The sequence below is a fragment of the Vespa mandarinia genome, chromosome 12 (assembly GCF_050613455.1).
Source record: "Vespa mandarinia isolate Hongniang chromosome 12, ASM5061345v1, whole genome shotgun sequence".
NCBI lineage: Eukaryota > Metazoa > Arthropoda > Insecta > Hymenoptera > Vespidae > Vespa > Vespa mandarinia.
The window spans coordinates 844,932-863,026 of record NC_140821.1 but is presented as its reverse complement, the minus strand read 5'-3'; the positions used below and the strand labels follow the sequence as shown (position 1 = coordinate 863,026).

General features: G+C 26.7%; 4 protein-coding genes across 6 annotated transcripts; 2 read left to right on the top strand and 2 right to left on the bottom strand.

Annotated features, from left to right (window-relative positions):
* Positions 1–134: 134 nt before the first annotated feature.
* Positions 135–5,467, bottom strand: Mybbp1A (MYB binding protein 1a). Its single transcript, XM_035882547.2, has 11 exons — positions 5,361–5,467; positions 4,680–4,895; positions 4,391–4,588; positions 3,881–4,279; positions 3,204–3,781; positions 2,982–3,094; positions 2,372–2,895; positions 1,643–2,275; positions 1,283–1,531; positions 762–1,195; positions 135–680 (listed from the first exon to the last, which is right to left on the bottom strand). The coding sequence occupies exons 2-11, from the start codon at positions 4,854–4,856 to the stop codon at positions 266–268; spliced, it is 3,720 nt and encodes a 1,239-aa protein (XP_035738440.1). The 5' UTR covers positions 4,857–4,895; positions 5,361–5,467; the 3' UTR covers positions 135–265.
* eIF4H1 (eukaryotic translation initiation factor 4H1) lies at positions 5,335–8,863 on the top strand. 2 transcript variants are annotated; one of them, XM_035882569.2, is made up of 5 exons: positions 5,335–5,492; positions 6,188–6,358; positions 6,478–6,731; positions 7,223–7,453; positions 7,537–8,863. In XM_035882569.2, the coding sequence occupies exons 1-5, from the start codon at positions 5,461–5,463 to the stop codon at positions 7,680–7,682; spliced, it is 834 nt and encodes a 277-aa protein (XP_035738462.1). In that variant the 5' UTR covers positions 5,335–5,460; the 3' UTR covers positions 7,683–8,863. The 2 variants fall into 2 exon arrangements, with proteins under 2 accessions (XP_035738462.1, XP_035738463.1); XM_035882570.2 differs by having other exon boundaries at positions 5,452–5,492; positions 6,478–6,677; positions 7,537–8,861.
* Positions 8,864–9,569: 706 nt separating this feature from the next.
* Phf5a (PHD finger protein 5a) lies at positions 9,570–10,496 on the top strand. The gene is made up of 3 exons (XM_035882616.2): positions 9,570–9,863; positions 9,948–10,138; positions 10,217–10,496. Exons 1-3 carry the CDS (start codon positions 9,812–9,814, stop codon positions 10,304–10,306), a joined length of 333 nt encoding a protein of 110 aa, XP_035738509.1. The 5' UTR covers positions 9,570–9,811; the 3' UTR covers positions 10,307–10,496.
* A 1,207-nt stretch (positions 10,497–11,703) lies between these two features.
* retm (real-time) lies at positions 11,704–18,074 on the bottom strand. Of its 2 annotated transcripts, XM_085660631.1 has the most exons (17): positions 17,625–18,074; positions 17,034–17,183; positions 16,804–16,935; positions 16,596–16,724; positions 16,414–16,517; positions 16,058–16,137; positions 15,665–15,967; positions 15,495–15,583; positions 15,278–15,415; positions 15,070–15,190; positions 14,857–14,981; positions 14,567–14,644; positions 13,936–14,182; positions 13,739–13,854; positions 13,514–13,656; positions 13,343–13,429; positions 11,704–13,256 (listed from the first exon to the last, which is right to left on the bottom strand). In XM_085660631.1, the coding sequence occupies exons 1-16, from the start codon at positions 17,685–17,687 to the stop codon at positions 13,360–13,362; spliced, it is 2,088 nt and encodes a 695-aa protein (XP_085516757.1). In that variant the 5' UTR covers positions 17,688–18,074; the 3' UTR covers positions 11,704–13,256; positions 13,343–13,359. The 2 variants fall into 2 exon arrangements, with proteins under 2 accessions (XP_085516757.1, XP_035738578.1); XM_035882685.2 differs by lacking the exon at positions 14,567–14,644 and having other exon boundaries at positions 17,625–18,053.
* Between the last annotated feature and the right edge of the window lie 21 nt (positions 18,075–18,095).

Sequence of the window (18,095 nt, the reverse complement as noted above, 5' to 3'; positions counted from 1 at the left end):
TTGAATTTTTAAAAGTGCGCCAACATCATTATACACTCTACCGTTCTTCAACAGTATATATCCTTTATACGTATTTTAACATTAAAATTTATATATAAATTAAATTATTAATGTCATCTGGAAATTTACGGTAATAAATTTTGTTATTTTTATTAAAAATCTATATACATAAACGCATGACATATGCTAACGATAGGTTTATACATCCATACGTTTTCTTACAATATAGCTTTTAATTTCGTATTTATTTCACTCTTATTATCGATCAATTTTTGCATCTTTTTTTTCTTTTCGCTATGTTTATAACATCTACATTTTCTGTGAGTAGCCTTTTATGTTTAGAAGTACCATTTGTTTCCTCCACGGGTACAACATCATCTTCTTTTATACTATCAATTTCATTTTTCCCATTTGAAATATGTATGGAACTAAATTGAATTACATCTAAACCTTCAGACATTGTCTTTAGACGTAATTCACGTGATTCCTTTTTTAACAACTGCTTTTTTTTCTGTTTACTCTTATTTTTCTTTTTTTTCTTCAATTCTGCTTTTGTTATCTCTGTACAATTTTTCTCATCAGCCTCCATAACGTGTTCGTCTTCGTCTTCCTCTTCTTCAGTAATTGTAGTTTGTCCATTAACTTTTGAAATTGAATTGATATCCTCTTTTTTTGCAGGCCTATAAATATAGAGTAAATAAAATGCATAAATACGATTTAAATAAGTAATGAATGAATATATTTTTAATAATAATGCTTACCAACTAAGAGATATTCCAATTTGTGACGCTAATTTATTATATGCACTTCTTGCATCTTTAGAAAGCACAGCTTTAGTCCTATATTCAGCCAATTTTTCTCCAATACTTTCCCATTTCCATACTTCTTGTAAATGTTGTGCATGAACCGTATGCAAAAGCAAAAATAATAGATATACAAATTTCTGTTTGATATCCTTTCCAACGCTACCATTATGATCTAAAGTAGATTTTTCATCTTTACATTCATTCGCATTACATAAGTCTTGTAATGTGTTTATACTATTTTTATATAACATTTTTTCCGTTTGAATTCGCTTTTTATTCTTTGTAGACTCAGAACGAATTAATCTGTTATTTCTGTACAAAATAGTTAAAAATTCGAGAGCTTGACCTCTACGATATGACCTTATCGTACTGTCAAAAGCATATTCCACCTAGATAATATAATAAAAAATATAACACATTATCGATCGTATAATGATTTTCTATTGTACATTGACTATCATTTTGCTGAAACATACCAATAATGGTGCAAGTTGCCAATTACCTTCCCAGGATAATTGTAAAATACTTTTGAAAAGAATAGCTGGCAAAATACAATCTCTTTTCTTAAAGAATGCTGTTAAATTTGTTTTATAAATCTCCTCAAAAGTATCATCAGGTAAACCCACGTACTGCACACAGCGTATTAAGAAAGCACAACATTCTGCTAATTTATCTCCCATTTCTTGGCAAACAGAAGCGGAACGCTCTCCTTTTTCTATTAAAGTCTTATAATAACATATATTTTATTTATTGCTCATTTAACAACATGTAATAACACATATATCTATATGTATATATATATATATAAATATATATACATATATATATATAAATACCTTTAAAATTATTGTCAGTAACTCATTATCGACTCCTTCTGTATCTTTAAATTTTTTTATAGTTGATAATTTCTTTAAGCAAGCTCGTACTCGATTCTCTAGAGGTTTCTGATGTGGATCCTTTATACAAAATTCTAATAATGCAAAAAGTGGAACAAGCATATCTAAAGCAACGGCCATCGCTGGATTACATTCTAAATAAACTTCTAACAAATCTGTAACCCTGGCTCTAAAATGTGTCAAAGCTTGTGCCGATTTCTCTTGTTTTTTCGATTGTCCACGACGATTTTCTCGAAGAATTTTGAATGCTGCAGCTAACGACTCATCTAATCGTTTTCCTTCAGCTTCATCAATTTTATCTACATCAACATCTTCATCATTATTATCTATATTAACACCTCCTAAAGCCTGACTTACTGCTATACGTAATCTATCTGTAACAGTTTCATCTTCATTTCCTAAAGCTTCATCACTATCCATGTCGCTTTCATCTGAAGAATCAGTTGTTACTTCTGTATTATCTTCTTCAACATTATTGTCACCAATATCATTATCTTCATCGGAATCTGAGGATTCTTCATTATTTTCACCTTCTATAGACAATGGATTACTATCTCTTTTAATATCTAAAACCTAATATAGACGAATATATAAAAATTTCAAGTATTTAATAACATCTATAAATTCAACTTTAATCATCAGTATTTGTTATTGTAAAAATATACTTACAGATAATATTTGATACACAGAAGCAGTTGTTATATATGGGCAAATATGTGGAAAAACACAAGTGACTAATGAACGCATCAAATGACTATTTTTGGATAAAAGTGATAACAAAAGATCTACCACTACTTCTACCCATTCTGGTTCTTCTTCTTCTACTTTTTTATTATGCGATTGTTTATTTGATTTAAATTTCTTTGTCACTCGTTCATAGCAACTTTGAAGTTCATTGATAGACATAATTGCCATATCTGGGTCTGAGAAGAGCTGTAGTCCCATATGTAAATACATAGTATGAAATATAGGTATAGCTTTTGCATTGGGATTGTTCTCTAATTTTTCAATTAAATAAATCACTTTTTTCCATGCTTCTGCTGATTCATTACCCAATGGTACCCTTACTTTTATATTTTCAGAATTCAATTCTGTATTTAAATAATGAACTAATGCACTCAACATATTTCGTAAATCATTCAATTTAGGCAATTTATGATCCAAAGCACGATAAAAACTATCTTTGAAATGTGCTGTAAAACCAATATATTTTTTTATTTTGTGAGTGAGATAATAAAGGTATTTGTATTACGTCAAAATGAAACTTAATATAACTTACGAGCAAGTTCTACACCGACATTTGGAACTTCACACAAACCATACACAAATAAGAACTTTAATTGATTCAATCTCCACTCTTGATCTAGTAATGTTGCTGGATGACTTATAAGCCTAAAATAATGTAAGAATAAAGAATTCTTTAATGATAAAGCAATTGTATTAAAAACAGAAACTTAACAATTACATTGATTTGTAAAAATACAATTATGTTTTTTGTTACCTTGTTAGTAATTGGGCAGCATAGATTCTTTCTGCATTTGTCCAACTTTCTGTTTTCAAATTTTCCCTTTCTTTAGGAATTTCATTTTCTATTACATTTCTGTACAGACTTGACAGTTTCTTAACTCCATCTGCATTTAAATTGGCGGTGATCACTTGAACAACCTTGGTACCTGTTTTTTTTTCTATCATTAGATCACCTGGATATAGGATTAATTTTTTTAATACATTTATCTGTATTTTTGTTTTAATATCTTTGACACTTATTACTAATAAATTTAGTAATTCCTTAAATGCTATCACAACTTCATCATTGTTATTCCTCTTTAAATTTGAACATTTCTTTAACATATGTTGCAAGAAATGTGAAGATAACAATGATGGAAGCACTGTTTTATCTGTAATATTTATGAGTAAAAGTCTTAAAATTTCTATAGCAACATGCTCATCAGTTTTTGATGGCTTTTGAAATTTGTGGTCTATCCCTATCCAGAAGTCAGTCACAAAATCAGTGGCTGCAAGTTTTTCACAAAATAAAGTGAATACTGGATGATGACAAGATATTATTCTGGGTAAATCCTAAATAATAATAAAATATACAAATTATACAAATGTAATTAAAAATTATAAAATAGATGGGATAGACAATTTCCTGCAATTATATTATCATATACTTACTGTTAATATTTTTACAATATTCTTTATGCTTTCCTTAGTGATGACATCGTCACTACCTAAATATCTTTTCAAGAAATCCTGATTGACAAGAACTGGATATTTATCTCTGATAATCAATAAAGCATAAAATGTATCCAAAGTTTGTTCTGCCCATGGCTTGCCAAATTCCTTTTCAATGAATGGCCAAATAGATGTTTTTATAGAGTTTGTGTCAAGTTGATTTATAAATTCAATTAAAAATGAAATGGAAACAAATGATAAATAACTACGTTGTTTTCCAGCATTAAGAAGTATTTCTATAACTTTTGACTGAACATCAGTAGTACTACTCAAAAGTAATTTAGAACGTATTAATGCCCCGCTAGTTAATATACGTCCCATATATATATCAGCTTTTTCCTAAAATAATATTTAGTATCGTTAAATTGCAATTAAGTCTATATTAAATTAACACATTAATGACAAAAACTAAAAAACTACAACTATATTATTTATTCTTATCTATATTACACTTTTGGCATTGCTGTTAACTGGGTGTAATTCCGTATCCATCGTAACTAAAATCGTTTCTACCGAGATATTAGGATGCATTGTCAAGAAAGTTGTTAATGTACTATAAAAACCTTTTTTGGCATATAGTTTAGAGGATCCTAATCCACGTATTAATCTTGTCATAGCATATTTGTGTTCTTTATTATCATGTATATCCTATAAAGTTATGAATGTTATTTATTTAATTTATTTTAAAAGAAACAGCTTCAAACTTTTCGCAAATATTATTAATTTTTAGGTTACTTACAGAATTATGTTCATGTAAATGTCTTAGTAATGTAATTCCACCGTCACATCTCACTGATTCGTTTTTATTGATAAGTTTTGTAAAACAGTCTAACGTTGTTGAATTCATTTTTTCTACACTTCGTAATTTTAAATCACGTGAAGCATTTTGTACCATGTGCGTGCTCTCGAGAGCCATCTTGATTCTTTACCATTAAAGACTACGTTAATCACAAATCTGAATGAAAAACGAAGTTATTTTTAATATTGTTCAGATAAGAGATATTTCTTAAAAACTTAAGTGTATTTCATTTGATAAACATTTTATAATTTTTTTTTTATTTATTGTGTGTATATTTTAAAAATTTATTTTTTTCTATTTTTCTAAAATCTACGTAGCAATATATATATATATGTATATATATATATATATATATGTATATGTGTGTGTAAGGAAACTATTGCAATGAAGTAAATTTACGATACATAAACATTAATTAAATAGTTACTAAACAAAGTAACATCAACGAAAAATAGTTATTTTTCCAAATTAATAATAATGACATGCTTTTCTAATTTCCACGATTTCGATGTATTAGTTTGTAGATATTACTAAATTATGTATTAGAAAATTTTCATTAATTTACTGATCGTAATTGATATTATCCTGAATGAATATTGGAAAGTATATGTAACATAGTACTTGTTGTATCCATAATTCATCTAAACAGTTAGAACAGTGCCATCTTTAGCACAGTGACTCGCTCGACCCGCGCGGTCGCGATCAGTTTCGTGTATCCAATATGGCAGGTCGAGGTGGTTACGAAGATCCAAGGCAAGTATCGGTCAAAATGTTGTTTGTATACAATAACCACTACGCTATCTAAAATAATTTAACTATAAAGTTTATTTTTTTTTGTACTTTGAACGAGGAAACAAGTTCTTTCCACAAATATCTCGCGACTTTAAGGTTAAGTGAATTCATATTAGAGTGCAGCACACAGCATCTCGCGGACATAGTGCCTCGAACACGCGGCTTTATTTTGGCCGGTTGTCTATCAGTGGATATGAAACGTGGCACTGTGAATGGAACTCTCCGATTAATCATGTTTTTATAATAACAATACGAAATCTCGTGAAAGTCACTCATAGTATATCCATTTGAGCACCTGTGCCCTAATAACGCAGTATCCAATTCAGTGTTAGAAACTATGATATCATATTAACAAACATACATTTTGGTGTTTTTATACCTATTCTGAAAATAATAGTGATATTACGATTATTTTTACCTTTTTTTATTTATAACATCTCCGATTTATTTTATATCTTAATAAGGTTATGATACGCGAATTGTATCTAATAAATTTAACAAAAATACACAAGCAATATATATGAATATCAATTTAACAATATCAAATTTAATTATAAGAATACTTTTTTAATAATAACTTCTAAAATGATGTTACATCTTTATTGTTTATTTGTCTTTAATGAATTTAAAATGTAAACTTTATGTTTATTCTATAGAGATTATGGTGGCGGATATCGTAGTGGTAGAAAACCATTGCCTACTGAACCACCCTATACTGCTTTTGTGGGAAATTTGCCAAATGGAATTGTTCAAGGAGACGTGGACAAGATTTTTAATCAGTTTAATGTTAAAGGGATCAGATTGGTAAAAGATAGAGAAACTGATAGGTTTGTATGTTAAATATATATGTGTATATATATATATATATATATATATATATATATATATATATATAATTAAATATAAATTTTATGACCAATCTTGTAAAATTATGAATTATTTGCAGATTTAAGGGATTTTGTTATGTAGAATTTGAAGATTTGGCTGATTTGGAAGCAGCATTAGACCTGGATGGTGTAGTAGATGTAGAAGGAAGTATAATCAAAATCGATGTAGCAGAAGGGAAAAGAAATGATCGAGGAGGTGGCTTTGACAGAAGAGGCCGAGGAGGACATACCAGTAGTAGTGGTTTCAGAGGAAGAGAAGGTGGCCATAGTAGATTTAGTGGAGATGATTTTTGTAGCAAATCCATCTATACGAGTAAGCGTTATGCCAAGCATAACGTGTGCTATGATCTTTTGCAATTTTACTTTTAATTGCATGATTTTATCATTCATTAATATTTTTTTCCAAGTATGGGCAAACTTACATTTATGTAATTAATTTATCTTGTCAATTGTTCAAAAATGTCATGGCACTGAACTCGTATAATTGTATAACTACTTTAACCTTAATTGAAAAATGATCAATAACATTTGTGTACTTACTTAACGTCAAAGTTTATTTTTTATGCTTATGTTTGATTATCCAATCTAACTATTAGAGCATTTGCTTATTCTTGCAAATGATCTGTTTTTATAATATATATTTTCAATATTCAAAGAATAATGAAGAAGTCTAAAAAAGAGCTAGTTATAATTAAAGGCTTGAATATTTCAAAGAACAAATTTAAAAACATTATTATCTATGAATGGTTATTTTTATATTTTGATCTATTTTAATATTATGAATTCTGTGAAAACTGTTTGTAGGATATAATGACAGAGGACCACAGGGTGGAGGTAGGCAAGGAAGTGGTTGGGATTCAAGAGGTAACAGAGGCAATTATGGCCAATTTAATGATGACTCTGGTGGAGGTAGTAGAGAGTGGTCACGTACGACGTCGAGATCGTACAGCAATAGACCACCACCACCACCACGTGGAATGGGGTCTGATCGTAAACCATTCCACGATGAACCAGATCTTAAAGACCCTCCCCCAGGTATATTAGTAGATTTTATTTCATAGGAAAATCTTTGCATGATGATACATTCTTTTTATCTATATCAATATTGCAACGTACAGGTACAAGTCGCAGAAAACGTTTGGTCCTGGCACCAAGAACAATTCAAGATCCTGTAAATGCAATTGCTGAATCAAGTAAATCAAGTTCAATTTATGGAGGTGCTAAGCCTCGAGAAGAAAAATTAAAAGCTAATGAAATTGAGTAAAAAGAAACTAACATCATAGTTTCCACTTTCTTAAGCATATGGAGGAAGAAATTTCCCAATAAAAAATTTGAAAGCCAACACAAGATCCTCTTAGTTTTCTAAAATGTGGAAAAACTCTCCAAAAATACATGGAACCATAATAACAATTTTTATTTACCCCTTATGGTAGGAGTCTTCCCCAAGAATGTAATCACTGTAGGGAACAATTCAATAAGGTTTCTTTAGTTTTCACAATTGTTCATATTTTTTAGGCAAAATATAAAGTTCTTGTCTAACACCCTCTATATCTTACCTCTTTATAATGCAAAATTAATATCAGATTAATAACTTTATTGGAATAATAAAATAAAATAGTGTGTTAAATAAATGTGTGCAAATAATAAAATAGTGTGCATAATGTGCATGCAATGATAGTAATAATATTTACAAACAAATTATTGTTAAATTTGTTAAAGCGATATAGTATATAGGTATTTTATTGTTCATATCATGTCATATAACATTCTATGTCAAATATAATGATATCGAGGGTGTTGGGTATAAATTATATAAAGTGTGCTTTATATGATATACAAGCTGCATCTTTTCATAAATTTCCCTAAAAGTAAATCGTAAAAAATTTACTTTGCTTTTTTTTTTGCATCTAACTTCATCGATCCTAATTCGAATAATTTTATAAACAATAATTTTATAAAGAAATCGTAATGAATTGTTTATTACGTGTCATTGCAAACAAATGTTCAAAAATATTGCACGGTAGTTCAGAAAGAAAAGAAAAAAGAGAAAAAAGATAGATCAATAGTTAGTAAAAATATAATGTGAATGCTTGGGAAATTTATACACCATTGAGAATGGTACAGTGGAGAACGTACCGATTATTATACATTAATATTGTGTAATGAATTAATTAATTGCGCTAATAATAAACGTCGATAGATAAAAAGACAGCATCGACGATTATGAGATAGTAACAGAAAAAAAAATTTATGTAATAAATATTATGTAAACGTATGCTTGTATATGATACTATTTCTTGAATAAAGTAGCTGTTTGCCTCGTATTCGTGTAACGTATTGAAAGTAAGATCAATGAAATATTGAAAGTGTAATTTTGTTTGTGAATGTCAAAGGGTTGTTCATATTTCTTGTAAACTATTCCCTGAAAGCAATTTTAATGTGTTACCTATTTAGGTAAATGACTTCTAAAATAAAGCTGTCTTTCTCTATTACCAAGTATGTAAATATATATATGTCAACACTCAGATAAGAATGCAAATTAACACGAACTCTTCCCTTATCCAATTTTATGCATATTCTTTTTTATTTTTTTAAATTTGACACATCAAAAAGATAAATATGTTTCTTTCATTGTCAAAAATTGAATTTTTTCCATTATACTTATGGTGTAATTAATTGATTAAATATTTTTTTTTGCTTAAGAAATATATGGATATCTTTCATTAAAAAAAAGAAGTAACAAAATTTACTTATATAAATAATAAAATATAATTTATATATATAGAAAAGAAAAAAGAATTCTGGTAGTTCGAAAAAACTTTTTTCATAATTATTATTTAAGAGAGCTATAATGTCATTTTATAACTATAAATATAGATTATTTTATTTAAACTAATTATATATGAATTTGCTTCATAAGTTATCATAAAAAATATATATGAAATTTTCTTTTCTTTTTCGTAATATACATAGTTCATTTGAAAATATATTTATTCATTGTATTAATTCTAGATGATGGCTGTTACTTATGGCGGTTTTTTATGAAAAATAATTAAATTTTATATAATAAAATAATAATATACATCTTGAAAATACACTAATAAAATGTTTTATATATATATATATATATATATAAATATAATTTTTACTTTAGATACTTAAGTAGTTCCGTAAAGTTTCATTTTCATGTATATCAACTAACCTATTGTAGCATACTTTTCGTGCACAACTTTTCTAGGAGCTATCCGATCTCTATAATTAACTTATTTAAGACATAATTCAATATACAAATAACAATTATTATGATAAATAAGTGTGTTTTTAAGTCAACAAATATATAACCTATAAAACTATATGTATTGATAAAACTATAAGTAATTATTTCTTATAAAAATGGCCAAGCATCATCCAGATTTGATTTTTTGTCGTAAACAGCCGGGTGTTGGTATGTTAAGATATTGTTTTTAATAAAAAAAAGAAAGAAAAAAAAATAAATTCATACAGAAATATAATAAAAGAATTTTTTTAGCAATTGGTCGTCTCTGTGAAAAATGTGATGGCAAATGTGTTATTTGTGATTCCTATGTTAGACCTTGTACTCTTGTTAGAATATGCGATGAATGCAATTATGGATCATACCAAGGACGTTGCGTGATATGTGGAGGACCTGGCGTATCAGATGCATACTATTGTAAAGAATGTACAATTCAAGAAAAAGATGTAAATATATCTCTTTAGCATAATTATATAAATTGATATCAAATATATATATTTTACAATTTATTTTATAACTTTCAGAGAGATGGTTGTCCTAAAATAGTAAACTTAGGTAGTTCCAAAACAGATCTCTTCTACGAGAGAAAAAAATATGGATTTAAAAGAAGATAATTTTTTTTTATTAGTTGTCAGCAATCATAAAGAAATAAATTCTTTTTAACATATTGTAATATAACAATTTTTCCATTAATTTTTATTAAATCATAGGGTATGATATTTTGATAACTCATAAATGATTTCACATTAGATAATAAGATAAAATGTAAAAGTAAAGATAAAGTGTATTATGTACTATTTAATATATATACAAGATAATTTCTATAAATAAACATGCCTTTTCATTATATTCCGACTTATTAATTATTCCCTGATTACTCGTAACATCTCCTTATTTCATTCTAGTTACAATATTGAATGTCAATCTTACAAATAAATATATGTGATGTGATGTAAATCTTAATCATCATGGGTAAATAGATTGTTCTGCTATACTTCATTCAAAACAAGCATATACAATATTTCTCTATTTTATAACAACTTTTTACAATAGATTGTAAAAATAGATCCAATCTTTTGGCTTTTTTTTCAGTTCATTTTAATATTTTTCTACATTGCAGCGTGCACCAAAATTATAATCATTGAACATATATAAAAAAACATATGTAGTCATTTTGCAGATAGAACACGGTATTTTTCAAAATACATTTTCATTGTTTATAAAATAATATATTCTTATTAAATATATATAGGAGAAGAAAATTAAAAAGTAATTTTTACTGTACATAAGAAACAGCAGCAATGTAGTTATTATCTGTTACATGTTCTAACTTACTGTTCTTATAAAGAATATATATTATTTTATATAAAAGTATTTTATATATCTACCTTATATTATGTGAGAAGTACAAGTTTCTTTGTTATCTATAAGTTTAACTTCAATATTTGCTGTTCTCTATGAATTGGTATTTAATTTATAAATACATTAAAATATAAAAAGAAAGCATAAAAGATATTTCTTGCTGACTATATAATACTTGTACTTCTTTGCAAATGTTCATTTGTCAATTATTTAAACTATACGTGATTTATAGATATATTTCCTGTATTGTTGGTATATAATCTAATACTCTATTAAGAAATAAAATCTATTTTACTAAGAAATATACTATAACCTTATTTTTAAAAATGCATTAGTTTTAATTGCTGATATTAAAATGGATGGACTTTGTTAGATTTATTTGCAAAATTATTTACTAAAATTTACTAATGTAATTTAGTGATTATCATAGGAATGTTTATTTTATTTAGTTATTATAAGGTTGTGTATATTTTTACATTGAACTGAGTTATTGAACTGACCATAAAACTACTTCAGTTCTATATTAAAATGCAATTAAGTTTCCTTGCTATAATTTTTACGTATTAATTGTCTATAGTTATATCGTGTATATGCACATTATTGATTTTTTACAAAATTTTATTTTAATCTACATCGAAACCCCATTGGATTATATGTTTAATTTTATAATGCAAATCTATTATTGTAAAAACTATTTTTTTTTATATTTTTTTTTTATATCTAGAAATTAGTTGTTAATATATAAACAGCAAAAGGCTGTTCTGAAGCATCTAAATCTTTAGTGAACAATAAGCATTTACTGGAAGTATATATATGTATATAACATGTTAATATTATAATATATATATATGTATATGCAATATGCTTTCTTTATGATTTAAATTGCATTAACACGATATAATTAACATCATATCTTTATAATTTTTGTCTAATAAAAAATATAATTTATGTTATTTCAAGAAAGCAAGATATGTAACTATTATAACGAAAATTTAAAGTAATATAGTTTGCAAAACTATAGTTTATACTTAAAATCCATTGACACATGTAAGAGAACTGTTAAAGAAAAATGAGTTTTATATTAATTTATTATTAGATAATTACGATAATGATATACGTAGTTAAACTAAGTTTATTTTTGATAGTTATACTTCCGTAAAATCATTATGAAAAAAACAACCTTGTCCGACATATATATATATATATATATATATATATATATATGTGTACTTTTTAATTTTACTTTTACTTTGGAAATGCATGCAAAAGATAAAATAGAAATATCTATAATTTCGAATAATTAACGTATATGTATAATCAACATGTAATAACAAATTAAATATGTATTGTCAAATATTCCTCTTTTTAGATTATTCAATAATACTCATTTGTATATAATTTAAACTTTGTTAAAACTATAACAAAATAATATAAAATTAACTGAATTTAATAAATAATTTTACCTAGATTCTAAACAAATGCATATTTCAAGAGATTCTAAATTTCTTTGAAAAATAAAATCATTGCAGGTACTTTGATTTATGTATACAGTGTGTAGTTGTATATATCTAAACCCTGTTACAAAATTATTTAAGAATCTATCTTTATTTTACATAAAATAATATTTTATATAAAATGAAAATAAAAAAGTAACAGAAATAAATTATTAAATAGAGAGTGAGAAGAAATTTATAAAAATATTTTATTCATATCTTTGTGTGAAAAGATTTCATTTAAAAATTATTAAAACTTCTAGAAAAAAATAATATCTTTGACAGTACAAATTCATAAAATTCTTTTCAGATTAGTGAATAATTTTTTGTGGCAAAGTTAACAAATCATCTTTTATCAAATTATAATACTAATTAAAATCAATAGTATTTACTAAATTATCTTTGCCTAATAAAATAAATTGTTTAAGGTAAACTTTTGTGTAAGTCAGAATATCCATAATTATTAATCTATTATCAGAGTGTCAACGAATAAAAAGTAAAATTATTTCGTAAATATAATGTAATTGTAATTATAATTTTCTACTAATAACTACTTAGGCTTTCACTATTCTTTACACCATTTTATTCCTTTTTTACCTTTTTATTAATTTATAGTTTCTTGTACTTCCTTTTTCCTACCTCAATAAAAATATAGTACCTATATTACCAGTATCAACTGATTTTCATTTTGCATCAATTATTGCATCTTCTATAGATAGAATAAAAATAAAGAGTGAAGTATATTTCTATTAATATCAATAGTTTTTATGATTAAAGACAATCTAACTAACATACCTGGCAGTAATTGCTTCTCATCTAGATAAAGATGAACTTGCTACAGATCGTCCACTCACTGCAGATTGTAAGCTCAACATAGATCCCCTTTATCGGGCACAAACGATGATTATTATTTTAAAAAAATGCATACATAGTCTCTCTTATTAACATACAACGTCGCGTAAATACCTGTAATGTACTGATGGTAAAGTTTCATAAAAATACATAAGTTGTGCCTTATGAGAGCTTATAGATGAGAGAAATTCTCCTTGTTCTTCTTGATTCTGCCATTGCAAAATATAAATTCCTGCAACCTGCATTATGTGTGTACCCTAACAAATAAACGTTCGATATTGTTTTCCTTCTTAGTAAATTTAATATATTATAAAACATAATAGGACAAATTTTAAACACCTGAATGCTTTCACCATCATGACATACAATACTTGGTTCCACTTTTACAAAGCCTTCTTTTGATTCTTTTGACATAGTTATTTCATGATCATTACATGGCATAAATTCCGAAATTTCTGTAACCGAAATTATATGCAATTATATAATCGTTCAATCATTATTTTATGCAGCGAAATGTTTAAATATCTAAAATTTACCTGTGGAAAGATTAGTATCATGATCTTTCGGTTTATGTAACACAGTAAATATTACATTATGTCGCATTACGTCAAAGTCCCATGTAAGAACAGCTCCTGGATCATCGCATTGAATCGTAACGTGATGACTTTGTCCGCGACTCAAACTGATAGAATGATACAAACTATGCTCGTGTTCGCAAGCTGTATTCTCCGGATCAACTTTATACAAATTTTTTGGCACAACTCCGCCTTCCATTATATAAATCTATCATTTCGAATAGATAATAAATAAGTCATTCATTTGATCAATTTTATATCATTATTATGTATAATAAATTTGCGAAACATATCTGGTACTATATTAGTAGTACAAACTAATGAAAAAAAATTTCTTTTGATCACAAGTTCTTAATACCTATGATAACGTACGATTAACTAATAAAATGATTCTTTTTTTATTAAATGAATGTATTAAATAATTTTCATTTATACCATATATATGATGCAATAGAATACTATAAATATAGTGGACCTTTAAAGTGCATAAGTGAGATACATTACACTTTATGTTACTATTTTAGATTTTGCATTGATTGAAACAGTGTAAATTTTACAACAAATAGGACATAAATTTCATATATAATCTTACACAGTCTGTAAGATTGCTGGCTGCAGCGTCGAAAATATAATATCTTCGAGGTACCGTGAATACTTCATATATACTTTCCTAGCAGTTAATAAATTAACTATTATATATCGATTATACTGTTAAAATAAATCTGTCTCAAATTATAACGTTATCTTTAAACTAATTTGTTTAAAGCAATAATTTTACAAGTTTGTTGAAATAAAATTTTACGTTTTATCGAAGATCTCTCTATAGAAGATAAAACTGTAAAAAAAAAAAAAATATATAATATTAAATAACAGTAATATTACCTCAGATGAACCACCTAAAAAGTCAGGAATAAATTCTGATTCTATATAATCGCTAAGACCACCTGCTCCTTGTTCTTGGTAGTCTGTACCACAATAGAATATGAATTTTTTTCTCGTATTTTCATCTACAACCAAAATAATAAAATAATATAAATTATAACAAAAATTAATGGATTAATTAACTATATAATATAAACTTTTGTATATTCTTACGAATGAATGTACTGATGAGCGTCCATAATATAGGAAAACATCTGGGTGCCCGTATAATAAGAACACGTCCCATTGTTTCGGGATAATTCGCTTCTACTATTTCAATAATTCGTAAAAGTGCCTAAAAAGGTAGTATATTTTTATTATTATAATTTAATGTTAATTTGTAAAAGAATATACGTATGTTCTTTTTCAAAATTATTTATACCTTTATACCAGGTCTCCAAAGATGGCGCATATTTAGACCTTCTAAATCAATTAGCAAAGACCATTGTGAAACTGGATGGCCCCAGATAGTAGTGGCCTCATCCATTAAAAGAAGTCCTTCTTCACAAATATGCAATGCCTGTGTTTATAGTAATAATAATGAGTGTTCTTGTATATATTGCCATTTCAATCAAAAAATATCAACTAATACAACATACCAATAATAATAATTCATCTTCTCCAGTTGATTTAAGGAGACCTTTCACATCAACTTGACCTAATCTCAATATATATAATGGTCGTCCGTCTATACAAAAAATAAATACTCCAATTAATATTTATCTCATTATTAATCAATAAATATAAGATCGTATATTTTATATATTACCTTTATCAAAATGATGCCAACCACCTGGAAAATAATCTCTAATTACTTGAGGAGTTTCATACTCTTCAAGGAGTTTGTCAATTTGATGTTTTTTCCTCCAGTGTAATGACTGTGTCAACATATCTTTAGCCTTTTCTACTGAAAATTCTGTAGCTCTTAAGAACCTCAGTAGCGTTGCATCAGCTGGTACAGAACTACCTCTTAATTCTTCTATACTATGTCGTAATTGTATTAGTTTGCTCTCTTGCATCATGTCTAGTTTTCCTAAATATCTTTCTATATAGTCTGATGAGAGCTGTATCTCTAAATTATGGAAACAAAATAGTTACATATATAAATAATTTTTAAAGTATTTTTATAATTAAAAAAGAAGAAATGTTTTTCAAATAATACCTCTATTACTAGACAATTTGTTCTCGACATTACATACTTCTTTGTCACTATGTAATTCACTACTATCACCCACATATTTCCTATATAAAAAAATGAACCATTGCAGATGTAGAAGAATGTGATGTTGATTATATTCACTAATATTAATCTAGGAGCAATATAATATCTTTTAACTGCTGCAAATTAAAAAGAGAAAGAGACATGTTTTAAGAAGGGAGACTTCAAAAATGTTTTCACAAATAAAGAGAGGTGCTCTTGAATCTTGCCGTGCTCTTCTGTGGTATAGCCCCATTTTAACATATGTACCTATCATTTGCAACAATTATATTTTATTATATTAATATATTAATACTTACTCTTTTTCTTTAAAAGTTTCTTCTTCTGGATCTCTCCAAGGAGCTACATAAGTTATACCTTCTTCTTTTAATTGATTGATAAAATATTCAATTATTTCTTTTCCCTAATATCATTAAATTTATATATTATACTTAGAACTGTTAGATTAACGATTAAAAATTGTTTCTATATAATTATTTACCTTTGAAATATTTTGAGCATATTGCTTCATTGCCAACTTTTCCATTGAATTCTCAAAACCAAAGAAGTTCTTAATATCTAAACTTGCAGTTTGTTCAAAGCAAGTCCATTCTGAATTTTCAGGATGAATCTTAAATATATTTAAATAATAAATATACAAATAATTTTATAAATAATAATATTATAAATAATTCGTATATGTTACTTACAAAGTATCTACATTTTTCAAGAACTGTTACTCTAGAAGAGAAGCTTTCATTGTATGCCTCTATTTCTAAAACGCTCTTGCGCCTATTTAATATATTCTTTTGAATAAAATAAACAAAATCTACTCCAATGATCTATGAGCATACAAAAATTATTAGAAAATTATTATAGGTGTACATGTCAAACAAAATCGAAGAATTTTTTCTAAAAATATATTTATCCAAATATTTACTTTTTTCAAAATATATGGTGCTTCAACATTTAATTTACATCTTCTTTCTGTCGTTCTAATTGCACCATCTTCGCTTTCTTCGTCTAATGTAATATCGCATCCTACAAATACTGGTATCTGAGGGCATGTAGGAAATCTACGTTCATAGGCCTATAAAAATAAGATTAATATGTATATATATATATCTTTAAAAGAAAACAAATAATGTAATTAAATGAAATTGCATTTTATGCAAATCCAGAAAGATTTATAAATTTGAGCTTGAAAGTAAATGACTTTGACCTGAAACATCATACATATATCTGTAGGATTATTGCGTAATAGGATTTTAACAAGGACAAGTATAGGAAATTATAGAAGTGAAAGTGTCACATCTTCAATAATCTTATTATATTATGCTATATAGATAATATTATGTATATTTTTTTCAATCGTAAAATACTCTACGTTTTCATTTTATCAACGCAAGTTTAGTACGTAAAGTTTTACCTTATAATTTACTTATGTACATTCATGACAAAAGTAAGACGAGCAAGACTAATGAATATTTCATAACAGATGTGTTTGAAGGCTGTATAATAATAAACATACCATCATGACAAGGGCAAATGGGTGCTTATAAACTCGAACAGGTGATTGGTATTGTTGAACCATATTGATGTGATTCTTTTTATTTATCAATTGTTAAACACGCAAATTATATTTTTCAAATTACGATTATCCTATTGCTACGCGACAACAAGACTTAAATCCGCCAAATTTAATCACTTCACGTTATCATAAACTATCCACCAGAGTAGACGAATTAAGTAGTTTTGATTAGTAGGTATGTACGACCAGTAGAGAGCGTAAACGGCAATAGCATCAGCGCCATCTATCAAGTCGATTACACAGCACCCCTTTTTTCGTCTTTTTGTTGTTACGATCCTGATCCTCATAAATGATTCTCTTTTTGCGTTTTTTTGATAATACGGTATTTAACGCGAACAAAATAATAAAAAGCAGTGGTACTTTCTATACTGTAGAAAAAAATATTTTTCGTTTATTCGTATCCTCTTTGTT

Bases quoted from the DNA above. Each gene is read 5' to 3' on its own strand.
- Mybbp1A (XM_035882547.2), bottom strand. From the start codon at position 4,856: ATGGCTCTCGAGAGCACGCACATGGTACAAAATGCTTCACGTGATTTA. The intron at 1,532-1,642 runs GTATTTATATAT...TGTTATTATAAG, and splicing joins TACTGACAATAATTTTAAAG to ACTTTAATAGAAAAAGGAGA. The intron at 1,196-1,282 runs GTATGTTTCAGC...TATATTATCTAG, and splicing joins GGCAACTTGCACCATTATTG to GTGGAATATGCTTTTGACAG.
- eIF4H1 (XM_035882569.2), top strand. From the start codon at position 5,461: ATGGCAGGTCGAGGTGGTTACGAAGATCCAAG. The intron at 6,732-7,222 runs GTAAGCGTTATG...AACTGTTTGTAG, and splicing joins TAGCAAATCCATCTATACGA to GATATAATGACAGAGGACCA. The intron at 7,454-7,536 runs GTATATTAGTAG...TGCAACGTACAG, and splicing joins TCTTAAAGACCCTCCCCCAG to GTACAAGTCGCAGAAAACGT.
- Phf5a (XM_035882616.2), top strand. From the start codon at position 9,812: ATGGCCAAGCATCATCCAGATTTGATTTTTTGTCGTAAACAGCCGGGT. The intron at 9,864-9,947 runs GTATGTTAAGAT...GAATTTTTTTAG, and splicing joins TCGTAAACAGCCGGGTGTTG to CAATTGGTCGTCTCTGTGAA. The intron at 10,139-10,216 runs GTAAATATATCT...TATAACTTTCAG, and splicing joins GTACAATTCAAGAAAAAGAT to AGAGATGGTTGTCCTAAAAT.
- retm (XM_085660631.1), bottom strand. From the start codon at position 17,687: ATGGTTCAACAATACCAATCACCTGTTCGAGTTTATAAGCACCCATTT. The intron at 16,518-16,595 runs GTAAATAATTAT...TAATGATATTAG, and splicing joins ATGCTCAAAATATTTCAAAG to GGAAAAGAAATAATTGAATA. The intron at 15,584-15,664 runs GTAATATATAAA...TTTTTTGTATAG, and splicing joins TTGGCATCATTTTGATAAAG to ACGGACGACCATTATATATA.